This window comes from Gavia stellata, chromosome 16 (genome assembly GCF_030936135.1).
Source record: "Gavia stellata isolate bGavSte3 chromosome 16, bGavSte3.hap2, whole genome shotgun sequence".
NCBI lineage: Eukaryota > Metazoa > Chordata > Aves > Gaviiformes > Gaviidae > Gavia > Gavia stellata.
This window is the reverse complement of record NC_082609.1, coordinates 19,960,202-19,983,542: the sequence shown is the minus strand read 5'-3', so window position 1 is coordinate 19,983,542 and position 23,341 is coordinate 19,960,202. Positions and strand designations below refer to the sequence as shown.

The following is a 23,341-nucleotide window of genomic DNA, read 5'->3' as shown; positions in this document are numbered from 1 at the left end:
CCAAGAGAGAGAAAAAATTATGGGGGAGGCTGCTAACAAAGGTTTTGTAAAAGCAAAGGCTGCTGTGGGATGCTGGCTGCTTTTGGCCTGATGACTTGTTTCGGTTTTTGGAGGTGTTTGAAGAGACCCACTGAAATGCAAGGAGCTGTGCAGTGCACAGGAGATCTCTCCCTCCGTTCCTGCTGCCGTCTCCTGGTCGTGGAAAGCAAGGACCTCGCCGGCAGCATAGGACACCCCCTTGACATGCTCCACGCAGCGGAGGAGCAGCTGTGTTGCCCTCGGCTGAGGCTCTGCAGCTTTCCAGGGGGCTGTGGGTGGTGGGGTGGACCAGCCCCTCGAGCCAGGAGACAGAGTCCTGTGGATTTGCATCCTGAAAACCCGCACAGACCCTCCGAGATGGGCGGACACGGGAGCCTTTCCCACGTGGGGGACACTAAGACCCTTCTCCTCTCCCCAAACACCCGTTCACATCCAACACAGAGCAACTTGTTACCTCTGAAGTTCAGACTATGCCAGCAGGGAATAGACAGACAGACAGGACATGCACAGACAAGTGCATCACAAGGTCGGGGCCAAGAAACCAAATGCACCGAATCCCTTGGGCTGGATGGAGGGCAGCACCGGCCCGATTTTCCAGTTCCTCCCCTTGTCAAGGAACTGGGGTTAGGGTAAGCCAAAACCTGCCATGTGCTGCATGGGAAGGATGCTGCGGCTACCTGAAAAACAGCATCCCAAAGCCCGCATCCCAAAACCAGCATGTCCTGGTGCCCAGACTCGCTGGAGCTGCACAGGGAGGCGCAGGGCACGGGGCAGCACTGGCCGCTGAGTTACCCTGGCCCCACGAGAAGCAGATATTTCCAAATCCCTCCCGGAGGTGTTAAGAAATCCCCTCTCAGGTGGGAGGGGAGGACCAGCTCCTCCAGCAGCTCCTCGCCCAGGAAGGACCAATGGACCCTGCAGCCCTCATGGCCGATGCGGAGCAGATTGGACCAGGGGTGCATATCCTCACCACAAACAAAGCACCTCCCAAAAAACTCAAGCACCATAAAGAAGCTACTGAGGCCCAAAGCAGGGCAGACCCGCCGTGCCGCCGCTCTCCCCCGCTATGAAAGCTGAATTCCCCAACAAACTGATGGCGAGGTTTCCTTTGCCGTCGGTAAGCGATGTCTCACATCCTCTCCGACCATAATGGGCTAAAAAACACAGTTCCCCTGTGGATTCAGCCCGTTTCCTTCTATTCTTTAACAGGAAGCTCTGTGAGAGTCAGCCCAGGCAGGCAAATCGCTCCTCACCCTCTTGTCCCTCCCGGGATGGACAGAGCCTTAGCGGGGCTGCAGAGCCACAAGCCACCGAGAAGATGCTGGCTCCGTCCGTCCATCCGCTCTTCTGGCTGTTCGGCTGCATGCTGTTCCGAGGTGAGACGCTCCGCTCGCACCCCAGGGAGGGTGAAGCAGCGCTGGGTGGGGGCATTTGGGGAGCCCGGCTTCACGGGAGCACCAGAGGGAAGGGGTCAGACATTTGAACGTGTAGTAGCTGCCATCGGAAAGCTCAGCCTTTAAATTCAGGGGTGGCAGGAGTCAGGTTGCTGGGAAAAATGCGGCCATACCAGGTTTACAGGGTTTATTGGACGGCGCTGGAATAAAAGAACCTGTTTCCTGGTTAACAAAAGGAGCGTTTCTGCTGAGGGTTGTGATGCTGAGGCATTTTGTAGTGACTTTTGTCAATTAAGCGTAAAGGTAGAACTTTTAAATGTACAGGACATTATTTTCCTCAAAGGTATTTTTCCCTTGGCTGATTTTAATTTTTCCTCCGTCAATATAAATACAAAGACCATGTGCAAGATTCATGCAGAACATGCCTCATCCTTATTGTCAAAATTCTGCTCCTTTGTGATAATTCTGCTTTAGCTTCTCTTTCCCACGTGAGTTGCGGTGTGGGATGAAGGAACCGGTTTCCAGCTCTGAAGGGTGACAGGTTGTTTTTTCCTGCATCATCAGGCACCTCTTGTCTTGCTGACAGCTATAGTAGCTAGGAGCTGAAAAGCATTCAAAGGAATATAGACTGCAACATCATCACTGCTTCCAATAGACAACCACCTAAAAATAATGTGTCTCCAGTCGAAAGTTTTTATCATTAAACCGTAGAAGTTGCCTATGGGTTACAGCCACTGTGCTGGTAATAATGGGATTTTTAAAAGGCAGAGAATATAGAAACCAATTCAGTTAGTAGCTGTGTAATTCTGAGAAGTAAGAGCACATGGACTGGGAAATTTCTCTCTTTATTAGAGGGCAATACTGCCAGCTTCAGCCGAGGGGCGAGGTGTGCCCGGTATCATACAAGGGGCTTTGAGGCCCCTTGGCCATACTGCTATGCTCCTTAATGCCTGGCCAGAGTGCTGGTTTTCCCTTAAAACTGCTTGGTATGGTTTGCACGGGACAGGAATGCCACAGAGGTTGTCAGACACCTTCTCTGGCTCCAGCCCCCTGCCTGGTGTGGGACCGCCAGCTGCACTGCCCCGGAGATTCACCTCCCGGCTGGACCCAGCTGCTGCAGCATCAGGCGGAAGGGATGCCACCCTCCGTCCTTCGGTGCCGAGCCGCATCACTTTGTCCTCTGCAGTCTGCTTAAAATCATGGGGCAGGGACCATTCGCACTAGATGTATGTCTAGCAGCTAGCGCCAGACCCCGGCGGGGCCAATGCCTGCAGACGATGGTAAGGGCATGGCTGATGCTCGACGTTCATCAGCTGATGCTACAGTTGCACCTCTCCGGCTTCGGTAAAAACAACCAGCCTTGCCCACTGTCATATATCCCGTCTCGCTTTTTTTGCATTGATTCAACGGTTCTGAAATGACTTTAACTTTATTTTTAATTTTTTAGCAAAGTCACTAAGGTGGTGTAGTACCTGGGGGGAAAGCTTCTGCGCAAGGCAAAGCAGCAGGCTTAGCTAAAGGGGCGGAGGCGGTGTCAGTGGTGCCACTGGTTCCCCGACACGCAGGTGGAAGAGAAGGAGCAGGGAATTAGAGGCTCTTGAACAAGACAGAAGAGCTCAGAAGTCTTCCTGCACCTGAGGAGGTGGAAGTAACCTTGCAGGAGAGACAGAATTTGCTTTGGCTGGAAACTGATAGTTGCCTGTTTCCACACAGGCTATTTTTTTTTATACTTTGTGCAAGTCCATTAATTTATTAATGAATTTATAATTTCTTAATTTAAACTTCTAATCTCTCACAGTTATTTCTAAAGGAAGGTTCAAATACTGTTATTTTGAAATTGTTGAAGTGGGAATGTTTGGAACATTTCCAACCTGTTTTTCCTCCCCCCAGAAACACTTAACAGAGAATTTGTCCAAACAAACCTCTTCCTATGAATGGTTTCCATTACAATGGGCAGGCATTTTCCAGACAAAAGATTTCCACTGAAAAATTCCTCCTCAAAGCTGATGAGAACCCAGCAGGATTTTCCCACTGTTGCTCCATCCACTGCTCTCCTTATCTGCACCACAGCCAGTGGATGGATAATGCCACAATAAGCATGGTATATTGAAAACATATAAATATGTTGATATGTATTTTTGATATAATCGAAAACATGGGGTGCAGCTACAGGACAGCGATTGAGCTACCAGGAGACCTTCCAGACACCGTGCTTGCATCCTAAAACCAGGGCATCTGGTACATCCTAAAACTGATTCCTTGGCCAAAAAGGAGCGGTCAGTGCAACCCTGACCTGGTGCAGAAGGAAGAGAAAGCAGGAGGTGGTTAGGAGAAACGTTTGTTCACAAAACAAACTGCTCCCTTCTAGTAACGTGAAACCCCATGCAGATGACTCTGCAAATCTGACCAAAGTGGCCAGAGACGGTTTCCAGGAATTATGTCCCACTTACAATAGGTGAATCAACAACAGGTGTCCTTGGAGGGGGCGGTGCTGGTAACCCAACGCCGGGAATGCTCCTACTGGGAAAGCCAAGGCGTGGGCTTAAGCCCAAGGCTGGAAAAGGGAGATCTGCACCTTATGTAGCACCAGCAAAAGGCACGACTGCCAAGCCTTGGCTAGAAGGTCTCATTACGCCTCTGCCCAGAGGAGCCCACTCAGCATGACCCAACCACCATAACGAGGAGGAACCTCCCATTCGGTCTTTTTTGTACACTTATGGGCTGGAGGGGCTGGTTTTACCTTTCAGCTGAATCATCCCAGCACAGCAGAAAGGAGCAAAGTTCCCTCTAGTATCTCTGGCTGTGGGGGTGTTTGGGGATGTAAAAGTTTCAAGGAGACTTTGCCCCTATTGCCGGTAGCTCGTGAAACTTCCTACAAACCTGGTGAAACACCAGGGATGCAGTTAAATAGCACTGCCTTACTAGCAGCTGGATTTCACAGGTTATGGAGAACTTTCTTACCACCAGCTGGTGAGAAACCACTGGTTTGGGACCCCATTCCCTGCGATCAAGGTCGCTGATCCAGGACACAGTGATGGGACAGGGACATCATAGTACAGAAGTAAAGCTAGTGGCTTGGGCTTGTGACCCTACATAAAGAGGAGGCAGAGAGCTCACGTGGAGCTGTTTGTTGCCGAAATGTGGAAGAGAGGGCCGTGGAGGTGTGGAGCACGTCTGGGCGAAGAGCTCCAGACATACGATTCAATAAGCTCCTCTCATACGTTAGCTAAAAGCGGCTCTAGAGTTGCTAAAAATCTTGCAATCACACTGAAATTAGTGTGATTAGAAATGAGGGAGAAACATGTCACAGCTGACGATGCACTGGATGGAGACACAGGACCACTGGGCTTTACGTCTGCCACTTATCACAGCCACGTAACACTCCCGTGCCTTGTTTTCCCCAGATATGAAATAGGGATAATAAAATGACCTCTTCCATAAAGTGCTTTGAAATCTGGGAATAACACCTAGGTGATATCACCAAGGTCACTCACCTAAAATCTGGACTCAGATGAAACTTGTCAGGCCAAGATGCTTCACCTGCTCTTTAGCAGCCGCTTCTGCCAGACTCAGCACTTCAGGCAGCAGCTGCTCGGTGCCTCCCCAGCACCGATGCGCTGAAACGACTGCATCCAAGCAGGGATGTCCTTCAGCCGCTCCCCTGGGCTTCAAGCCAGGAGACTTAAGAAAAGAAAGTGGAAAGAAGGAATTATGAGAAATCCCTTTGCTACCAGCTCCTTATACACCTTGTCTCCTGGTTCACTAGGTGGGAGCTGAACCGATCCCAGAAGGTCACGTTCCTGCGTGGTGGTTCACGAACACCACCACAGACTTGGTGATCTTACAGGTCTTTTCCAACCTTTATAATTCTGTGTGAGCAATGCCCAAATAAACCTGGGGAATCTTGGAATTACTGGAAAGAATAATAAATTTGTGAATAAACTTGGAAACAGTAGCAAAGAGCCTCTATGAACTTGGGGGAAGCAAGACATGCCTGGTAGGCACCTACCGCTGATCCACCATGGTGGCTGTGCTGCTGCGGTGTGGTAACGCGTGTGCTGTCACAGGGCTTTGCGGATGCCTGTCCGGAGGTGTAGCATACAAGCAAATACAGCAGCTGATCTCCTACAGCAGCTGGAGCGCACAACATTTGGAACAAAATCATACAAACTGATGAGGACCACCTGCGAGGTGGCCTGTACGACGGCAGGACCTTGGCTGGTAGCCTCATCGAGGTGTGAAAGCAGAGCTGCCAAACTAGCCCGCAACTGGGGATGCTTTCTCTGCACCTCAATTTCCCCATCCACAGAAAACAAAGCAGAGCTAACACCACCCCTCGCCTCTGTAAAGTGCTTTGAGACCTGCTGATGAAAAATATTATTAAAAAAAACCACGTAGGTTGGCAAAAAGCACACGCTGGGCTCCGGCTCCCATCAAGCCTGGATAACTGGTCCCCCCATCTTTCATTTGAACTGGGCATGGAGCAACCTCCTCCTCCAAACCCCCAGACCCAGGGTCAAACCCTGGCAGCAGCATAGCCAGAAGGACAGGACCCACAGCACCAGCACTACGGAGACCAGGAGCAAACAGAGAGCTCTAAAACAAGCAGATCACGGAGGAAACTGGAACCAGTAAGCAGCTGGGGGGGCGGGGACGGCGCAGCAGCCTGACGGAGCAGGTGTTCATTCCCCAAAAACCACACAGCAGCGGTGGTGCAGGCAGAAGAAAAGCCATACCGCTTTGCTCTTCTAGGAGCAACCACCTTCCGTGGAAAAACCAGACCTCGGCATGCACGGCGATGTGGCAGAGCCCGCTCCGTGCATGCGGTTTCCCCACATTGTTTGTCTCACAGTTTGTTTTCTACATTCAAGTGGTTTTTAATTGACTTCCGCTAAGATCTGCTTCCAGAACAGCTCATCAGAGAGGAGCACAGAGCGTGATGCTCAGAGAGGATGCCCAGGCCTGGGTGCAGCCCTTGAGGGGGGGCAGAGGAAGGCTAAGATTGTTTTTAATTGCTGATGAGAGCCAGGTTTAATTCCTGGCTCTCTAAACTTTCCGTAACACTTTGGCCAAGTCATTACAATTCAGAACCACTTGGCAGTGAGCTGCCAAACTCCCTCGTGTCATTTGGGAATTAAAGGCTTAAATACCTCTGTGGATCTGGGACCTGATTTAGGCTGTCAGTTATCCAGCCTGCGTAATGACACTTTTCCCCTCTCTCTGCCACAATATCCACCTTACCTGTTCTGCTGTGAGACCCTCAAGGCAGAGGCACCTTTTTCAGGTGCTTAATAAAATAGGACCTAGACTTTTGCAGAGCTCTCTGCTTTCCAGGTTTCCTAGTACAGGATTTTTTTCCATGTGAAAGTCCTAAGAATTGGGTGTTGTTGCTCTCTGCTGCTTCAGCAGCCGCTGTGTTTCACCCAGGAAACAGCTGCGTTTGTGTTAAGCAGTCAGTATATTTTTGTCATGGGTCGTTTGACAGAAGTGCCAAGATATGAATTGAAAAGTCTAATTTTAGGTGGCTAAGTCTCTTTTCTGAAAGCATTTGTTTATGCAACCTGCAAGCAGAGGGTGACGCCAGGGTAAGCAAGGCTGCACAATGCCACAGGGGCTCTGCAGCTCCCTGCCATGCAACGCGCTACGTGGGGACAGGTAGGACATCACCACATCTCCCCCCAAAACTGCCAGGGAAGGAGAAGAGTCCAGCGAGCCCAGGGTTACATGTCATTGGGGATAGATGGTCCCTCTCCATCACCAGTTCTGAGTGGACAGGACCAGTCCCAGTGCCTTCATACTGGTGCCAGAGATCCTCCCCTGTGACTCCATCCCTTTATGAACACAGACTGGACAGCACGAGCCCTTCCTGAGCCTCATCTAAACCTTGCTGAAGTGTTTCCAACAGCTGGCCGACATCTCTGCTACAGCTGGCCGACGTCTCTGCTACAGCTATATGGAGGCTCTGATGTAAAGTTTGGGTTTAAATATCAGTGCCTCTCTTTGGTCAGCAGCCAGAGAAACCACTCTTTAAATGTCTACACTTGCCAAAAATAATACCAAAGCAGAAATACCTAAAATTCACCTTTTTTTGTTTTACATCATTCTCTTTTTGTGCTGAGGTGTGAGCAGGGTGAGCTGCTGGCTCTGGGAATATCTCGGCTGCCGTGAGAGAAGGCTTCACAGAAAGACCCCTCTGCTCTCAGTCTAACGTTCACATCTAACCTCACAGAACTACTGCAAATCACAGAAATCCAAAATCCCCCTACTCATCCTTTGGAAAAATTAACCGAAAAGCAGCTAGCGCCGAGTCAGAGCTGAAATGCACCTGCAGCTCCGATGCGCTCCTCTGCAGCCCTAGGGTTCTGGTGGGTAATTAGGAGTTTCCCATTACAGCCAGAGCACAAAGCCATATTTCCCATCGTAAATCCCTCAGCAAGCTCCCCGTCTCCACCTAGAACTGCACAATCTGGCTATAAATCACTTGCACCCAAACACACAACAAATATCTTGGCAGCGCTTACGCTCAATAGCGAGTCATTTGAACGGCTTTGATGTTTATTGCAATTACAGCTGTGCTGGCTGCGTCCTGATTATTATTGCTAGCTGTTTATATAGCCAGGGCCCTCAGTGGAGGAGAGCCGGGCTATGCTGGCAGAGGGACCGGGAGGAAACGGTTTCCACCACCGTTTGCACGAGAGTCCCCCAGGGACATCTGCAGGGAGCCGCGACGCGTGGCGCTTTTTTGTTCGTACCCGTCCTACTGCCCAGCCCCACAACGTGACTTGGGTCTCTTCCTGCTTTGCGCACATCCGTCCCCCTCCAATGTAATTCAACCGGGATGCTAAGCACCTTCACCAAAAGAAAACACTTAATAGAACAGGACTTTTGATTATTTAAGTTGGCAGGGAAGGCATAACAAGCAGCAGCGGCCAGAAGTCAGAGCCAGACATGCTCCACTTTGAAATAAAGTGCGGTTGTGTTTAGAGAAGCAAGGGCCATTTATTCCCGAGCAAAGTGCCACAAGTCGATGTCTGTCCCTTGGCCTCTTCACAGCGAGACCGGTCACTTCTCCGCAGTAAAGCTCAAACACAGCAGACCAGGGCGAGCATCTACTTGGCCAGGTGAACTCCTGGGACTGAGCGCTGGAAAAAAAACCTGCTTATTCATCTTATTTACAATAACCCCGAGGTTTAGTTTTGCTAATGGAGAACTCCTTATGAGCCAGTGCTCTGGTGTGACCTTCAGTGAGGGGCTGAGCTGTGGTGGAAGAAAGCGTTAAGTACGATCCTCTTGCCCTAGTACCAGGGATGCTGGAGCTAGCCCACGGGATGGTCCCATCAGGGATAGCAGTACAGGGCAGCAATGTCATCTCCTGTGCTCTCAGCTTCCTCCCGTACCTAGAGGCTCCGTTCAAGCTCTCAGATTTCTCCTCAGCTGCACCAAAAATAGTTGAAAAAACAGCCAGCTCAGCACCTTTATTCCCTTTTTCCTCCAACAAAGACTAAGTTTAGACAATAGCTCTCTCTTCAGCAATTCTTGATGCTTTTACATGCCGTGTACACTAAAAAGCACCTGTGATAATCTCAAGAAGAAAACGTGTTACAAGCAGCTACTTCTCCCCATGGGAAAACAAGACAATGGCTTCCGCAAGGGAATTTTGGAGAAAGAGGAGCTGTTTGAGTTTGGCAGCTGCTAGAGGATATTGGCCCCCAAGAAGATCTCAGCGCATTATTTTTTGTGCTGAATGTATACAGAGTACCTTAAGGCATTGGCAAACCAACGTCCAGAAATTGTGTTGTAAAGCTGTTTAAGAAGAGGAAGCCCAGTGACAAAGAGAGAACTTGGCAAACTCTTGGGATCGATGGAAACAGCCTAAGTCAGTGCACGTCCTCCACGGAGTCAGCTGGGCCCCCGGAGAGCAGGCAGTGCCCCGCAGCATCCCAGGCGACAGGATTGCAAAGGGGTGCATCCCCCTTCCTCAAAAGAAGCATCTCTACCTCTTGAAGAAGGGCAACCGTGTACCCGAAAGATCTTTTTTTTTTTCCATTATATGAGTTGATTTAGTACGTGATGTTACATCTGTCCACAATCCTGTCTATGTTACTAGACTGATGCTCATTTAATCGGCTCTTCAAAACCTGCAGAGAAGGATATCCCATAATTCTCCTGCACAATCACTCCTAGAAACTCACTATCCTTATGTTAAGGCAGTTTCCTATTGCCCAGCCTCCCTTTTCCTTGCTGCAGTTAAAAGTCCTTGTTTTCTGGTCCTGTTCCAAATGGATTTAGAAAACCAATTAGTCCCTTCCTCTCTGTGTAATTAAAGATCTGATCATGTCTCCTCTTCCATGGACTAAACAAGACAGTTTTGCCAGCCTGCTTCCCAGTAAGCTAGAAGAGAAAAGCATGGAAAAGACCTGAAAAGTCAGGTCTGGTTGTCACAGCCAAATCCTATCCGGAAAGAGACCATGTTTCACTGTGTATTCACTGTGGTTTACACACTGTTTTGGTTCCTGTTTGGCTGGGATCATTGTCATAAAACCTCAGACAAAAAAACCAAACAATTATGGCTCCAACACTGTTGCATGAGAAAAATTAGATCAACCAGGAGCTCCTACACCCAGACGGTCTGGAGGGGTGGGCTCGAAGCCAAGCCCCGACAACCCACATATGCTGGATGCTAAATATCTCATTCCAGATGCACACCACTATCAGGGCATTCATCTGACCTCTTTCAGACACTTGCAGCGTAGGTACCTACCACAAAGTTCATCACCTACATCGCCTCTACAGCTCCTGGTAAGAAACAGGATGTTGCAGGCTGTGGCTCCTCTAGCCACAGCTAGAGTAAGGTAGAAATCTGAAATAGGTAAGGTAAGGTAGAGATCTGAAATAGATCAGAGCAATAGGGCTTTAGAAGTGCCTGGTCCTCTCTTTGGTAAGAAAGAGAGCCTGGAGATGAGCTTTCTTGCAGGCTGGCTCATGAGAGATGTAAAGCAGCAGGTCAGATGAATCTCAGGTACAGGGGGGACAGATTTTGGCTGTAAATGGGTGCACAAGCACTGCGTTGCTGGATCTTCCCTCCTGCCACCCCACAAGGCACAGCATCCTGCAAAGGCACTGCACCTCATCACAGACCACTGTTGCAACAGAGCTACATGGCATTACAAGGGGACAGCGAGCTGGAAGGATTCAACCTTTATTGCTGGCCCTTTTTGACCGAAACCTTTAGGAGCTGTCAGCTCTTGTGGGACTCTGGTGAGATGGATCGCCAGTGGGATCAGATTCAGCTAGTTTCTGTAGCTGTAATGTACTTTCTTTCATTAATCGTAACTACAGGCAGCACCAGGATTACCAGCAATAACCATTTAAAAATACCAATTAGGATGTGCATTTCCAAAATGACAGACTCAAAGTCACCTTGTCAAAGTTAAACCAGTTGGGTTTGATTTGAGCGTTTAAAGTGCATTTAAATTTTCCAGTTCTTGTCCTCAAGTATGGGAACTTGACATTTCTTTTTTCTGTTTTAAATGGCAGCATTTTTAATTGGCATGTCATCTAATCATAGGACTCCAGGAGCTGGGACTTAAAGAAAACCACCAGGGATCTTGAGAGTAGGCAACATGGGGGATTGGTGCAGGGATGCTTTGTCGTTAAGTCCAAAACAAACAAAAAAAAAACCAAAAAACCCCAAACAAAGACACCTTTCAGTTGAGAAACTAGGGACACAGTGCAACACCTACAATCCTGGGAGAGCAAAGATCTGCATGGACCTACAGGACTACCCACCCCCCCCCAGGGAATGCAGCTCTCAGTCCCCAGGCTGCAGCCCCCCGACCGCCCCCTTGCCCTGTCCAGACTTACATGGCCACAAGGCTTCAGCCAGCTTCCCAGGATGCAAATACACAGGATAGAAGGATCAGAGGTAGGAGACAAGAAGGAAAACAGTCCCATCGGCTCCTGGAAGCCTTTACAAACCGCATCCATCCACTCATTAAGGTCTCAGGGCACAAAGCGTTTAAATGTGTGTCTCAAGTCTTTAAACAGGTCCAGAATACGGGTCAAACAGTCTTTCTCTGCCAAGACTTAGCTAGAGGCAAACAGCTCATGGGGAGGGAACGACCCCACTGATTTATATGGCCTCGCATTTTCCCTGTGAGAGAGGAAGATGGCTCCCTGAAGGGTTCGGCTCCATCTGGGGAGAAGGGCATTTATCCTTGCTGAATAAACTCCAGTAACAATTTACTCAGAACCTGATAGTTTTGCACTTAGTGTTTCCTACTGCTTCTTTGCTAATGCTTTTGGGGAAATCATGTATTTCAAAGTCATTCCTACAGAAGATGAGGGAAAACCCAAACCACACAACCAGCAAGAATACTAATGCATGAGTGACAGTCATAGATTAGCACCACTAATACTCTTATCCTTTCATTTCAGGTACTACAACCTCCACAGACTCCTCCATCCACGCTGTAACAGGTACCTCCTGGGTTGTGATCTGCTTTAAACATCTATTTGGACATGGATGCACATGACCACATGGGGATGCAAATGGAGAGTCCACAATTGGGAACCAGATTCGGAACTCCCATTCACTTCCCATCCTTTTCCCAGAACCTTGCGTTGCCCACCTCTGCCTGCCCCATCTACCATCATTCACCCCCAGATCTCCAGGGGTCATGGAGGGCACTGAGCCCCAGAGGATGACATCACCTGCCTCCCCTTTTTGTCTGGAAGAGAGCAATGCCGTGTTCCAGGAAGCCTAGTGAAAGCAGAGGGATCCTGCCTCATCTTTGCTCCCCATTTCCTCCAGCCATTTCCTAGCAGTTAGCATGCTCTCCTCCATGGATCCTGAGACCCAAGGTCACTTTGCCCACACGTCCCTATAGCCACACCAGTGACAAACTCCCTCCTTAGCATCTCTTCCCCCCGTCACCCTTTCAACTCGTATTGGCTATAATGGCCCTTTTCTGGCTGTTCTTCAACCCCTCCTACGGGGATCCCACCAACAAGGCGCAAGGGTAGGAGATGTCACCTCCATGTCTCTCTGCTTGTGTTACAGGTCAATCCCAATCAACAACACACAGCCCTGAAGTAAAGAACCATACCTCAGGTAACGCTCATCTGGAGACCTAAGGGTGCAGCTCAGAGGCGTCCTGGCGTGTAACTGGTCTGACCTTCAGCCCAGCTGGGCCATCCAGCAATAAATGGGGCTGTGCAGCGGCAGGTTAGATGAGAACAGTGGTGGGGAAGAAGGATGTTTTGTAGTGTAAGGGCTTCTGATGCAGCCAGCTCACCCCAGCGGGATCAAGGCACAGGTGTAAGCAAGAACAGGGGGAAAAAGAAAATCACTAAATTGAATAGGGAGAAGCAGGGTCGGCAGGTCACAACTCAGGGAAAACCCTGGGCTTTTATCTTGTACGCACAAAGGATGCAACTGCCCAGAGCCCAGGTGAGGAGCCAGGTGGGGCGGTGTCCATGTTGCTGCATCCTCCTACCTGGCATCATCTGCTTTGCTTAGCAGCTCTTCCGTGCAAGGACCATCAGCTGTGTGCAGTACATGCAAGCACAGTGCCTCGCACGGCAGGGCTGGCCTTGGCTGCTGCAGTCGTGACAGAAGTAACAGCAATGAAGTCATTGTTGTAAGAGCTTCCCTGCATTACATTTACTGTTCAGTACTGCTCTTGACAAGCCTGACCGCTTTATTATTTTTTTAAACTAAAAACTTCCAGTGCGTTGCACACCCTCAGCACCTCCCATACAACAGATCAACATGTTCCCCATTTCTCCAAGAGGAAAAGGGGAAGCATGTAGCAGCTTGTCCTAAACTGTACAATGTTTGTGTCAGCACCGGGACTGAACACTGCCTTAGCTCTAATTCAGTTATTCATGTTGGGGGTTCTACTTTGTCACCTACCTTTGTGGAAACAGCAATCACGCGTAAGGACAGAGAAATATTTAAAAGTAATACAAACCTCTGAGGAGTTCCCTTACTTTATTGGTTTTTTTCTGTTCTCCTCCTCTGCTGAAATCAGCTTCAGGACACTACCACTTGTACGTGGTCACACAAAAGCCCTGGAAGTGGACGCAGGGAGGCGTTAGCAGAAAGTTATGTGTTTCAGTCTGAAAATACACAAACCCAAATACACAAGAAGGGATCTCTCCAACTCCAGATCCACAGCTGTTAGCTGTTAGCCCACTTGGATCTCTGGAAACAGATCTCCTCCTGCTATGTTTTGGGGTGGGGGGGTGGGGGTGGGGGGTGGGAATCTTTCTAAGCATAGCTACCCCTCCAAAGGGACCCCAAAAATATAAAGGAAAAAGATCTCAAGAAGATCTCAAAAAGAGCTCAGATTCTGCTTCCATGCCTTGCAGAAAAAAGAAATTTATTCATAAATTCAAATATTTTGGTGAAGCATTTGGACAAAAGGGAAAACAAAACAAAAAAAAACCCAAACTTAAAACCATTTTCACTCTTTTCTCATTTTTATTGGAAAGCCAAGAGAAGTATAGACAAGGAACTTGCCTATAAATTGCAAGCTGGTGATCCACTCTTCCTGGCAGAGGGCTTATTGAAAGCTTTTTCCCCCCACATCTTGCTCTGGATCATGTTCTTGCTAAGCAGCTTTAAGTAGCAGGTTTAGGAAGATGACAGAGCCTCCAGACCACTGCAAGAACTGAATTATTTGTGCTTAGAGACTCACAGTGAAATGAAACATAAAAATTAGCATTTCAGATAACAAGCAAACAAACACGTGGGTGCCAGGCATTTCTAGCCAGCTAAAGTGTCCAGTGATAAAAATACCATCATTTTCAAAGCGGGGAAAAAAGCGGTGGCAAAACCCAGACTTTCTCCATGTGCCTCGTGAGCTCTGCTCAAGCTCAACGCCTCCATACACTAAAAAAACAAAAAGCAAAAGCTAATGCCAAAGTATAAGAGCTCCCTGACTCTGAGCAGGACAAAGGCTATTTCCTTGTCTACTCATGCCCGTGCTTTCCCTAGCAGATTATCCATAACTCCCAAAGAGTTTGAGGACTCTTCGCAATAGCCATGCCCTCCGGCAAGCTGTTTCTGAGCAGAGCTTGCGGTGAGCAGAGCTCTTTGAAGTAACGCTATACTTCCTCTACAGAGCCTTCAGTAAAATCAACACCACCGACCGACTTGAATCTCACCTCTGTGGGTCAAACTACTACAGCCAAATCCTCTTCCGTCGCTACAACACCGCTAGCGTTGACCACGCTGGGTAAGTATGGAAAACTCCAATTTTTGCTCAGGCAAGACCTGTTTATGCATCCCTCCTTATCCAAGCAAAACAGGGGGCATCAGAAAGACTGGGCTAGTCCACGCCATGCTACTTATTTAGTAGCAGCAACTTTTTAATCTCTCTGAGTCTTTGTTAGAAGAGCAGCTCATTCCAGCTCCCCTAAAGCGCAGGGCTGGACACAACCACGACCTAGATGTGGCAGCTGCACAGCAAGCCCATATCAGAAAAGCCAGATCACGCTTTACCAGGTAATGTTTTGGGAGGCACCCCAGCCTCCCCAACAGACCTCTAATAAGCTCACCTCTCAGGTACACTCTCTAAATTCACTGCACAGCTTGCTAGCTGGACATCTTGATGTTTGTTTGGAGGGGAAGTCTCAGGCAAACAAAGTTTTTTACCCCAAAGAAACCCAACAACTCTCCATAGAACAATTAGTAGCAGCTTCAAGAGTTAATTCTCCTTTCCCATGTTTTCTTTATACAGATGAAAAGTCTAGTGGAAGCAGCACAGCAGCTTCACCACCACAAGGTACTCTGTCCTTTGATAAAGCAACAATAAGTTTAGATAATTTCATGGCAATTAGTTTACTTGGTTCACATCGTGCAGGTTACCTAAGCACCAATCTTTATCTTGGGGTTGAACCATCAGTAACACACAAAATCACGTCTGGTATCCTTACAAGCAGTGATAAAACACAAGACCAAATGTACTTAAGATCCTGTGCTTGGGATGAACTTAAACAGTTGAAAGACTGATCTCTGTTTAGGAAAAGGGAGCCCTTTTAACATCCTTTAAAAAAAAAAAAATAATTTTGCTTTTGACAGTTTGCTTAACGCAGCCTGTAAGCAAAAATTAGAGAATTCAGTAAGCGTTTTCTCAGAATAAGGGCAGAATCCAAGTGAGTGGGAAGACTGAAATCTGACAACTGAGCCGATTCCCCATTAAGATGCAGCCTTAAAAATCTGCAGTGGTCAAGACAGAAACTGCTCTGCCTCCCCAAGTACCTCTCAGATCCTCTCTAATGCAAGCAAGGTTAAAAACCCGTGGTCAGCTCTGCTTGCACAGATGTCCAACCAGCATGCCTGTGCCCCGCTAAGCCAAGAGCCCTTTGCATCAGAGCAGATTGCTATTAATTATAACCCTGCTTTATATCTGCAAAGCTCCATACATCTTTGACTATAGAAATGTTGCTAATGCTTCCAAAAGCAAGGTCTCCTGTTGTGCAAGACCCAACATTTCTCAGGGACATGGTATCCGTGCCAGGTTCAGCAAACCACAGCTTCTGCCCACCACCCATGGCTAGAAGAACAATTTCAGAATGAAACAAAGGGTTTGGTGACTGGTGAAAAAATTGTACAGCAGTAGTCCCTGCTTCTCAGGACTGTTCTGCTCCAGGGGGTTTCTGAACCAGTTAGATTTGTTATTTCATACATTTTCCCCTTTTTCATACTGTTTCCCCTTTTTCTTCTGACTTTTGGCAAAATTACATTCCGAAGCAGTGATGTTTTCTGCGAGGCGGGAAGCCCAGTTTCAGCTGCACGCCCTGCACTCCACTGCAGAGTGCCAGGAGCTGTTTCACACTTCTCCAGGCAGCACATGCTTTTGGCCAACGCTGTTATTGGGAAGGTGGGGATGGGAAAGGAGGAAAGATCCTGCTTGACCTACAGATGGTCTTCTGCAGCTCTGAAGTATCATTACTAGTCTCCTGACAGGGCCTGTAGCTGTTCATCAAGGTCAATGCAGATAATCTGGCCATTCAACACACATCCAGGAGGCAGCAAAAGGTTTTTTTTCTTCTGTACAAGTGAAACACACAGACTAGCTTTAAATTTGCTTGCACAGGCATTGAAAGCAGCTGTCACAAACCAAACAGCTTCATATAAGCCAGTTCATCCCACTGAGAACTGGAGTCCTTGCTCAAACCAACCTCTACGCTGCCACAGCTAGACTACATATGGTGTACAAGTTAGCCCAACTCAAACTACCTTAATTACTTCTAGATAACCTAGGACAGCATACCCACTAATTTCAAGGACAAGCCGAACAGTTAATCCACACCCATAATATGCAGAATTTCTTCCCCTAAGCAGATTTTTTTTCAAGTCTCAACGTTTATGAGCAATAGCAAATCTATAACCTTCCCAGTTCACTCTACCAGTATTCAACTGCTCTATCTTCCCAAAAACTGCATCTGGGACTGCAGAACCTGAACAGTTTATACAAGGGTATTTGAATTTTGGTTCCCTGAGTTTCTATTTGGACATGGAAAATAGTACAAAGTATGTTTGCCGGGAAGGTTTTAGCCCGAGTATGAATTCCATGTTTTCCCAGATATCACCAGCATTACTGTGAATCTCTTCTCCTCTCCAGCATGCCCATTAATTCTTTTGGTTATTAGATGACACTCAAGGACAAGACTCACATTCTGCATTTCCTCTATGCAGGTCAAGAGCCCAAGAGAAGTGAGAGTACTACAACATCAGCAACTCAAGGTGCTTTCTCCTTTCTCTCACAGAGACATGATTACCGCTAAGTATTTTATAGCCCTTTTCACAGCCAACAGCAAGACCATCATACTGCTATCTTCAAGGCAGCATGGTGAACGGCCAACAAGTACTTAAGGGATGCTGGCCATCCCATCTAGCCCTTGAAAAGCCCGTAAAGCTCCGCAGAAGCAGCACTTTGGGGAAACATGTTGAGCCTGGGAACAGTGGTTGTGAGTCACAGCAGGAAAGGTGCCACTATGGGGAAAGGTTGTAAAAGGAGGGAGACAGGACAAGCCTCCCCCTCAAATATGTGCCAGATCGGTCCTTCACCTGCCACGTTTAGCTTCGTCACTAGGGCCCCAGCAGAAAACCCTGCGGGTGTTCTCAGAGTGTCGATAAAAGGGGCCACACCAAGGCAATCTTATTCCCACATAGGTCTTGGTCACTTTGCTGTTAACGTTGATGGGGCTGGCCAGGATCCAATGTTACTCTCTTCAATAAAGTGCAAATGCGAGTTAGGTCCTCTAGCATTGCTAGGAATCCTCTTCCCAACCTTGGAAGAAAGACTTTTATATAAACTACCTTTTTTCCCCCCTTCTAGGCACCTCAAAACCAGTCACCCCAACACCAAAGTCCTCTGGCTACTTGCCTGTGCCCACTCCGACAGATGATAAATCACCACTGACGGTGGCAGCTTTTGGTAAGGTCTTGTGCAACCTGGGGAGAGGAGGGGGGTCTGTTTCGCCAGGCCACGCTGTTTTGGACACCCAGCTTCAAAGCTGCTTCCCTGGAGATGGCTCCACAGTTTTCTTCTTCAGGATGCCTGATCCTGGCGTTTTCAGAGTGCAAGGGAAAACCCTTGAGAAAAAGACTTGTCACCAGCAGGCAATAAAGCACCTGATAAATACTCCCAGCCATGCCCAGTATACAAGGGACAGACGAAAGTCCATCATGGCTACACCTGAGCATGGGATCTTGCTCCCAGCACCAGTGTTTGCCCCAGCTCCATGTTAGGACAAGACCTGGGCACAAATGATCCCATGCTGTGACTTGGTTTCCCTGACAGGGTGTAGAATAAATACGCTATCCACCTGGAAGCTTAGACATTTTTTTTTCCCTGCAAACCTGCTGGGACTGCATTCCCACCCTGCCTTACTACCTTCCCCTGTACAGGTTGCACCCTGCTTGGCAGGAAGCAGCTGAGTCCTCCACATCCTTCAGACTGTGAAAGGATGGAGCAAGAGATGCCGTACCTTAATCTGGCAATAGATTTGAAGATAGGCATGGGGTAGACTTCAGAGATCCACTCTGCCTTGGTCTATACTGTCCCCCTTCCTCCATGAAGATGAGCAAAAAACCCATTTCCTCATTTCTATCACACTATAGGAAAAACTGTTATTTCAGAAGCATTTTTAGAAGTCAAGTGTTAACTTCATAAGTATCATTTGCCTCTATCCTCCAAGGGAAGCCACGAGAAGTCCCAAAGCAGTCTTAACAGGACAAGATTCCAAAGAATAGTTTGGCTTATTGAGGCCAGATGTCAGAATCAAATCTGCACTTGGCCACTGGTTTATGAGACAGATACCATCATTCACAGTCTTTAGCTTGTCTCTCCCCATTATATTAGATATTTATCTGACTTTATACACCTTTAGGATAAGATTTACCAACTGTAGTAGGGACATACTGACTTCAATCAATCCCCAGTGTAATCAGCTGACGTCTGCCCTCCTGGCACTGCCTTACCAATTAAGTATTCATCAGAACCCCTCTGAGGCTAAAACACAAGAGGATAAAGCCATTTGCTCTAATGACTACTTAACGTCTCTGCGTATTACATACCATGCTCATTTTAATGAAAATAGTGATTTCCTACCCAAGTTTTGATGACAGTCAAAGCCTCTCTGCTGCCCCAGAAGCTGAGGACAGGCACGTTGTTATATCAGTTGCAGACAGTTCTTTCCTCCATCCCCAGGTGTCATCAGCTTCATAGTTATCCTGATAGTGGTTGTGATCATTCTGGTCAGCGTGGTCAGCCTGAGGTTCAAGTGTAACCGCGCAAAGGACTCAGAAGGTATTTGCCTGGGGCAATCTGTCTTTCCCTAAACAAAAAGCCATCAGTTTCTACATGGATCTGGCAATTCCTAAAAGATGCTTTTAAAAAGCTTACACAGTGGGGAGTTTTTGAAGCCAAACTGGAACACAGATCCAACAGTTAGGAATGTAGTGTGACCACCTCTTTAGAGCCCCAGCCCAGACCCATCTGCAGAAGGAAACAGTTTCAAGTTTGCTGCAGTTAAATGTGCAGATTTCCAGAGGTGGGCCGCTCTTCCAGCAAAAGTCATGGAGTTTGACCCTCCTCTTCCCTAGGAATCCCATTTCCCACTAAGCAGTGCCCACTAGAGGGCAAGGCTGCTCTACAGCAAGAGGGTAACTGCCAAGAGACCAAAGGGTGCTAGTGACTAAACAGGCAGCAAAGCATTTGGTCCTGCCTGGATGTCACCTTAGTTGAAGAATTTTCTCTAATCAACTCTCAAGCATCCCCTATGGTGTCTCTAATCGCATTTGGATTTCATTTATAACCCTGTACAATGTAATTCTGAACACAGTTGACTTATCTTATTGCTTGGCTGTGATGTTTTCTCACCTGTACATCACTAACTGCCTTTCTCCCTCCAGACAAACAGAAACCAGGGACCTCCATGGTATCCGAGAGGTAAGGCTGCTCACACTATTCACATCCTACTGAAAGTGCCTATTTTATTCCAGAACTAATTTTAGCAAGGAAAAGAGGCTGCTTTGGTTATTTCAGGTGGAAGCATTTTAAGACATATTTGAGACAAGTAAAAAAAAAAAAAAAAAAGACCATTGATAGCACCTCATCCACTGCCTGATGGAGTCAAAGGTAGAAGTTCAATATTTAGGGGCCTCGTTTCAAAGCTGCACTGATATCTGTGAAGACTCATCACCTTCCAAAAGCAATTTGTTTGTCTGTCTTTGCCTAGATACAGACTTGAGGTCTAAACTTGGGTTTCTGGATCTCAAATCAGCCTCACTGAGATGAGATCAGGTCCCCAAAAGTATCTTCCAAGATGCCCACTACTGTTATCTAGCAAGAGCAGGATAAGGGGCCCCCAATCCAGAGACCTTCGGAAGAGAAGCACCAAGCGGAGGATGGTCCATCTGAACCCCATGGTCCATCACTGCTACCCAAGAAGAGAGGCTGCACATGGGAAAGCGGCCAGAAACAAGAGCTGGAAGGAACCAAAACATGTTGCTCCTACTTTTCCATCTGATAGTTTCCTACCAAAGTAATAAACCCTGCTTTGGAAAGCGGCAAGGGACACAGGGAGCAAAGTCCCTAAGCATTTAGGTGCCAAATTTGCATCAACATCAATGGTTCCCGAATACCCTTAATTGTCATGATCTGAGTGATCTGCAGCCACTGAGGCAGGACACATCAGAGCAAAGGACTGTGCCCCTGAGGCACCCTAATCCTCAAAGTCATCCAGTCTCCACTGGCACTAAATGCATATCCCAGCCCTCAGGCTAGGGAGAAAGGATGCTTCCACCTTCCTAACACTTGTAACTCTCACTCTTAAGAGAGAGGCTGGCAATGCATGAGCAGCAGCATCAGGTGTAAAAATCTCCAGGGCTCCCTTTGTATGACAAATAAGGGCATAGGGTGGAGGGACATGGTAATGTTTCCTTTTGTTCCAGTTCTGGTAATGGCTGCAGGGCTAGAAGGTAATTCAGTCACTGAGAACCAGATCCAAACTGCTCCTTGATTCTGCCTACAAGTAGTGACACAGGTGACAATGGTGCTTTATGTCGGGCAAACCAGCGCCGCATCCAAATTTGTCTGAACGCACTGCTTGTTTCCCCAGAGATCTCCGAACCTGTGTTTGGACAGGGGGTGGGTACTTTGGCACTAAGGATGTGCCTGAATCAGGACAGCAGCTCGAAGGGCAGCGTAAGTCAGCCCTGGTCCCCTGTGCCAGCCAGCCACAGCCTTGCCAGTTTGCCTCCAGTTGTGCGCAAAGAAACTCCCTACTCTCATTTTCCAAAGTAGTTAATACTGCCTTCTCTTCTTGACAGCTGCTCGCCAGGCACAAGCCAGAAGGATAACAGCATCACTCTGATCTCTATGAAGAACATCAACATGAACAACAGCATGAGTTACCCACCTTCAGAAAAGGTTTCCCTTTTAAGCCTCGCTTTTTAGAGAGTTAGCTGGGGATTATTTATCTTGCTGGATAAGAGTATGCCTTTGAGGAATTTCTTTGCTCTCTTACTCCCTCAGAAAGATAGTAAGAACCAGCTGCCATCGAATTCCTAAAGGTCCAAACTGGTTCCAGTGAGCCTGGTGCAAGTTTGGGTGCCCATCTCGGGTTTATCCAAGCTGTCTGAACTCAAGGCATCACATATACCTCACATATATAGGTGCCATCACCTAGGGCCAGCCATCAGAGCTAGAGTGGTTTTTTATTAAATGAAGAGGAAATAAGCTAGCCTTTGTGAAGTCAGGGTCTCACCCTCTAGTCCAAGCTTACTGCACTCCTGCTCCGCAGGTGACATTGGAGCACACTCCCATCAGTATTCTCAGACCAATCCCACATGAGTAATTCATGTCATTTTAAGTTGTTTTAAAGCTAAACTAGCACTGGGTTTGAGGCAACACATTGCTTAGCTTCTTTTGCCAGCCCAAATGGGCTGCTGACGCACCACGTTTTGTTCCTTTTGCAGGTGCTATGAAGCCAAGGACCCAGAGCTTGAAGCTGAGTCGTGACAACCAGCAGTGACTTTCTAGGTTCTTTTTTTTCTTTTTCCTTTGGGGAAAGAGCAAGGGTGAACTTTATATATAAATTATTATGTCCTTTCTGATCAATACACTTACAGTAGCATCCCACATAGCTTCCCCACCTGGGGTCTAAGGGCTTTCTCCAGTTACAGCCTGCCATACTCAATGGTTGATATCTAACTATTTTTTTATATGCCTTCAAACCCTCAGATTATTCCAGCAGCAAGAAGCACCAAGGAACCATCTATTTTGCTAATAAACTGCTGCCTTAGATTAATGGCCTTTATAGCCTGTGCCAGCCAGTCGCAGGCTCATTAATCAGTTTAGCCCCACATTGAGTCAAACCCCTGCATTAGAAAAGCATGATGTGAAGCTGAAGGCCTAATGGGACATAAATGGCCAAGTGCTAGGTCAAATCCCAGCACAATTGCTCCAAGCCTCTTTATCCTTGGTGCCCTCATTGTCCCCGCAGCAGCGGGGATGATCATATCCACCTACCTCACAGGGTTGTTGTGAGGCCATGTTAATCAATGTCTGTAAAGCGTTTGGAGAGCCACGAATTAAAGGTGCTGCTGAAATGCAAACTGGCATCTTAAATACTTTATTATTAACTGAGCTTCAGGCAGGCAGATCACTATCTTGCCACAGGTCCAACATGCTCAAAGAAGACTCATCTTAAGTGTAAAGAACAAGGTCTTTGCATAGACAGGGTTTTATCTGAGTGTAAAAAGAAGTGGCGACAAGCAAAATGCTGAGCTACTTCAGCTCCTGAAGTTTGGTAGCCCGAGTCTGCTGGGAGAGCTTCCATCTTCTGTACTACAGCTTTCCCAGAGCTTCCCGATAGACCAGAAAAGCAGCATCCCCTTCCAACAGATCAGCCAGAGCACCCACCTTATGGCAGCACCAAGAACCACCACTGCACCGAGTCACCCAATAACGAGAACAGCCCTTCATTAGGCTCCACAGTGCAACAGCTCACATTTGGAGCCAGCTGGTTCACAGCCCGAGCTGGCCCAGACCCAGCTGCCAGTCATATTTTACCACCTACAGCAAAATACATCCTTATATGCCAAGTGACCGAGGATGATGGAGACATCAACACCCAGCCTCCATGTGACCGTAAGAGAAACGATGCACTGTTGGGTATTTCTGGAGGTCTCAGCTGCTTTATTCAGCAGCATAACGTACTAAAGCACTAACTCTGCAACTACCTTTGCTTCTGTCCATCTTCACCATGATTCCTGCTTGCAAGCTTCACCAGCTCCACAGTCAACACAGACCTCCAGAGCACCTCGTCTACCCAGCAGCAGCACACCGAGATACTGCCTTCTTCTAACATGAGCATCAACATCCATC

The 23,341-nt window shown here is 47.8% G+C and overlaps 1 protein-coding gene across 1 annotated transcript; it reads left to right on the top strand.

Moving 5' to 3' along the window:
* The first annotated feature begins 1,337 nt into the window (after positions 1-1,337).
* Positions 1,338-22,537, top strand: ECSCR (endothelial cell surface expressed chemotaxis and apoptosis regulator). The gene is made up of 11 exons (XM_059825472.1): positions 1,338-1,415; positions 11,871-11,912; positions 12,496-12,546; positions 14,564-14,677; positions 15,182-15,226; positions 17,143-17,190; positions 17,786-17,884; positions 19,160-19,258; positions 19,864-19,900; positions 21,283-21,382; positions 21,931-22,537. The coding sequence occupies exons 1-11, from the start codon at positions 1,358-1,360 to the stop codon at positions 21,937-21,939; spliced, it is 702 nt and encodes a 233-aa protein (XP_059681455.1). The 5' UTR covers positions 1,338-1,357; the 3' UTR covers positions 21,940-22,537.
* The last annotated feature ends 804 nt before the right edge of the window (positions 22,538-23,341 follow it).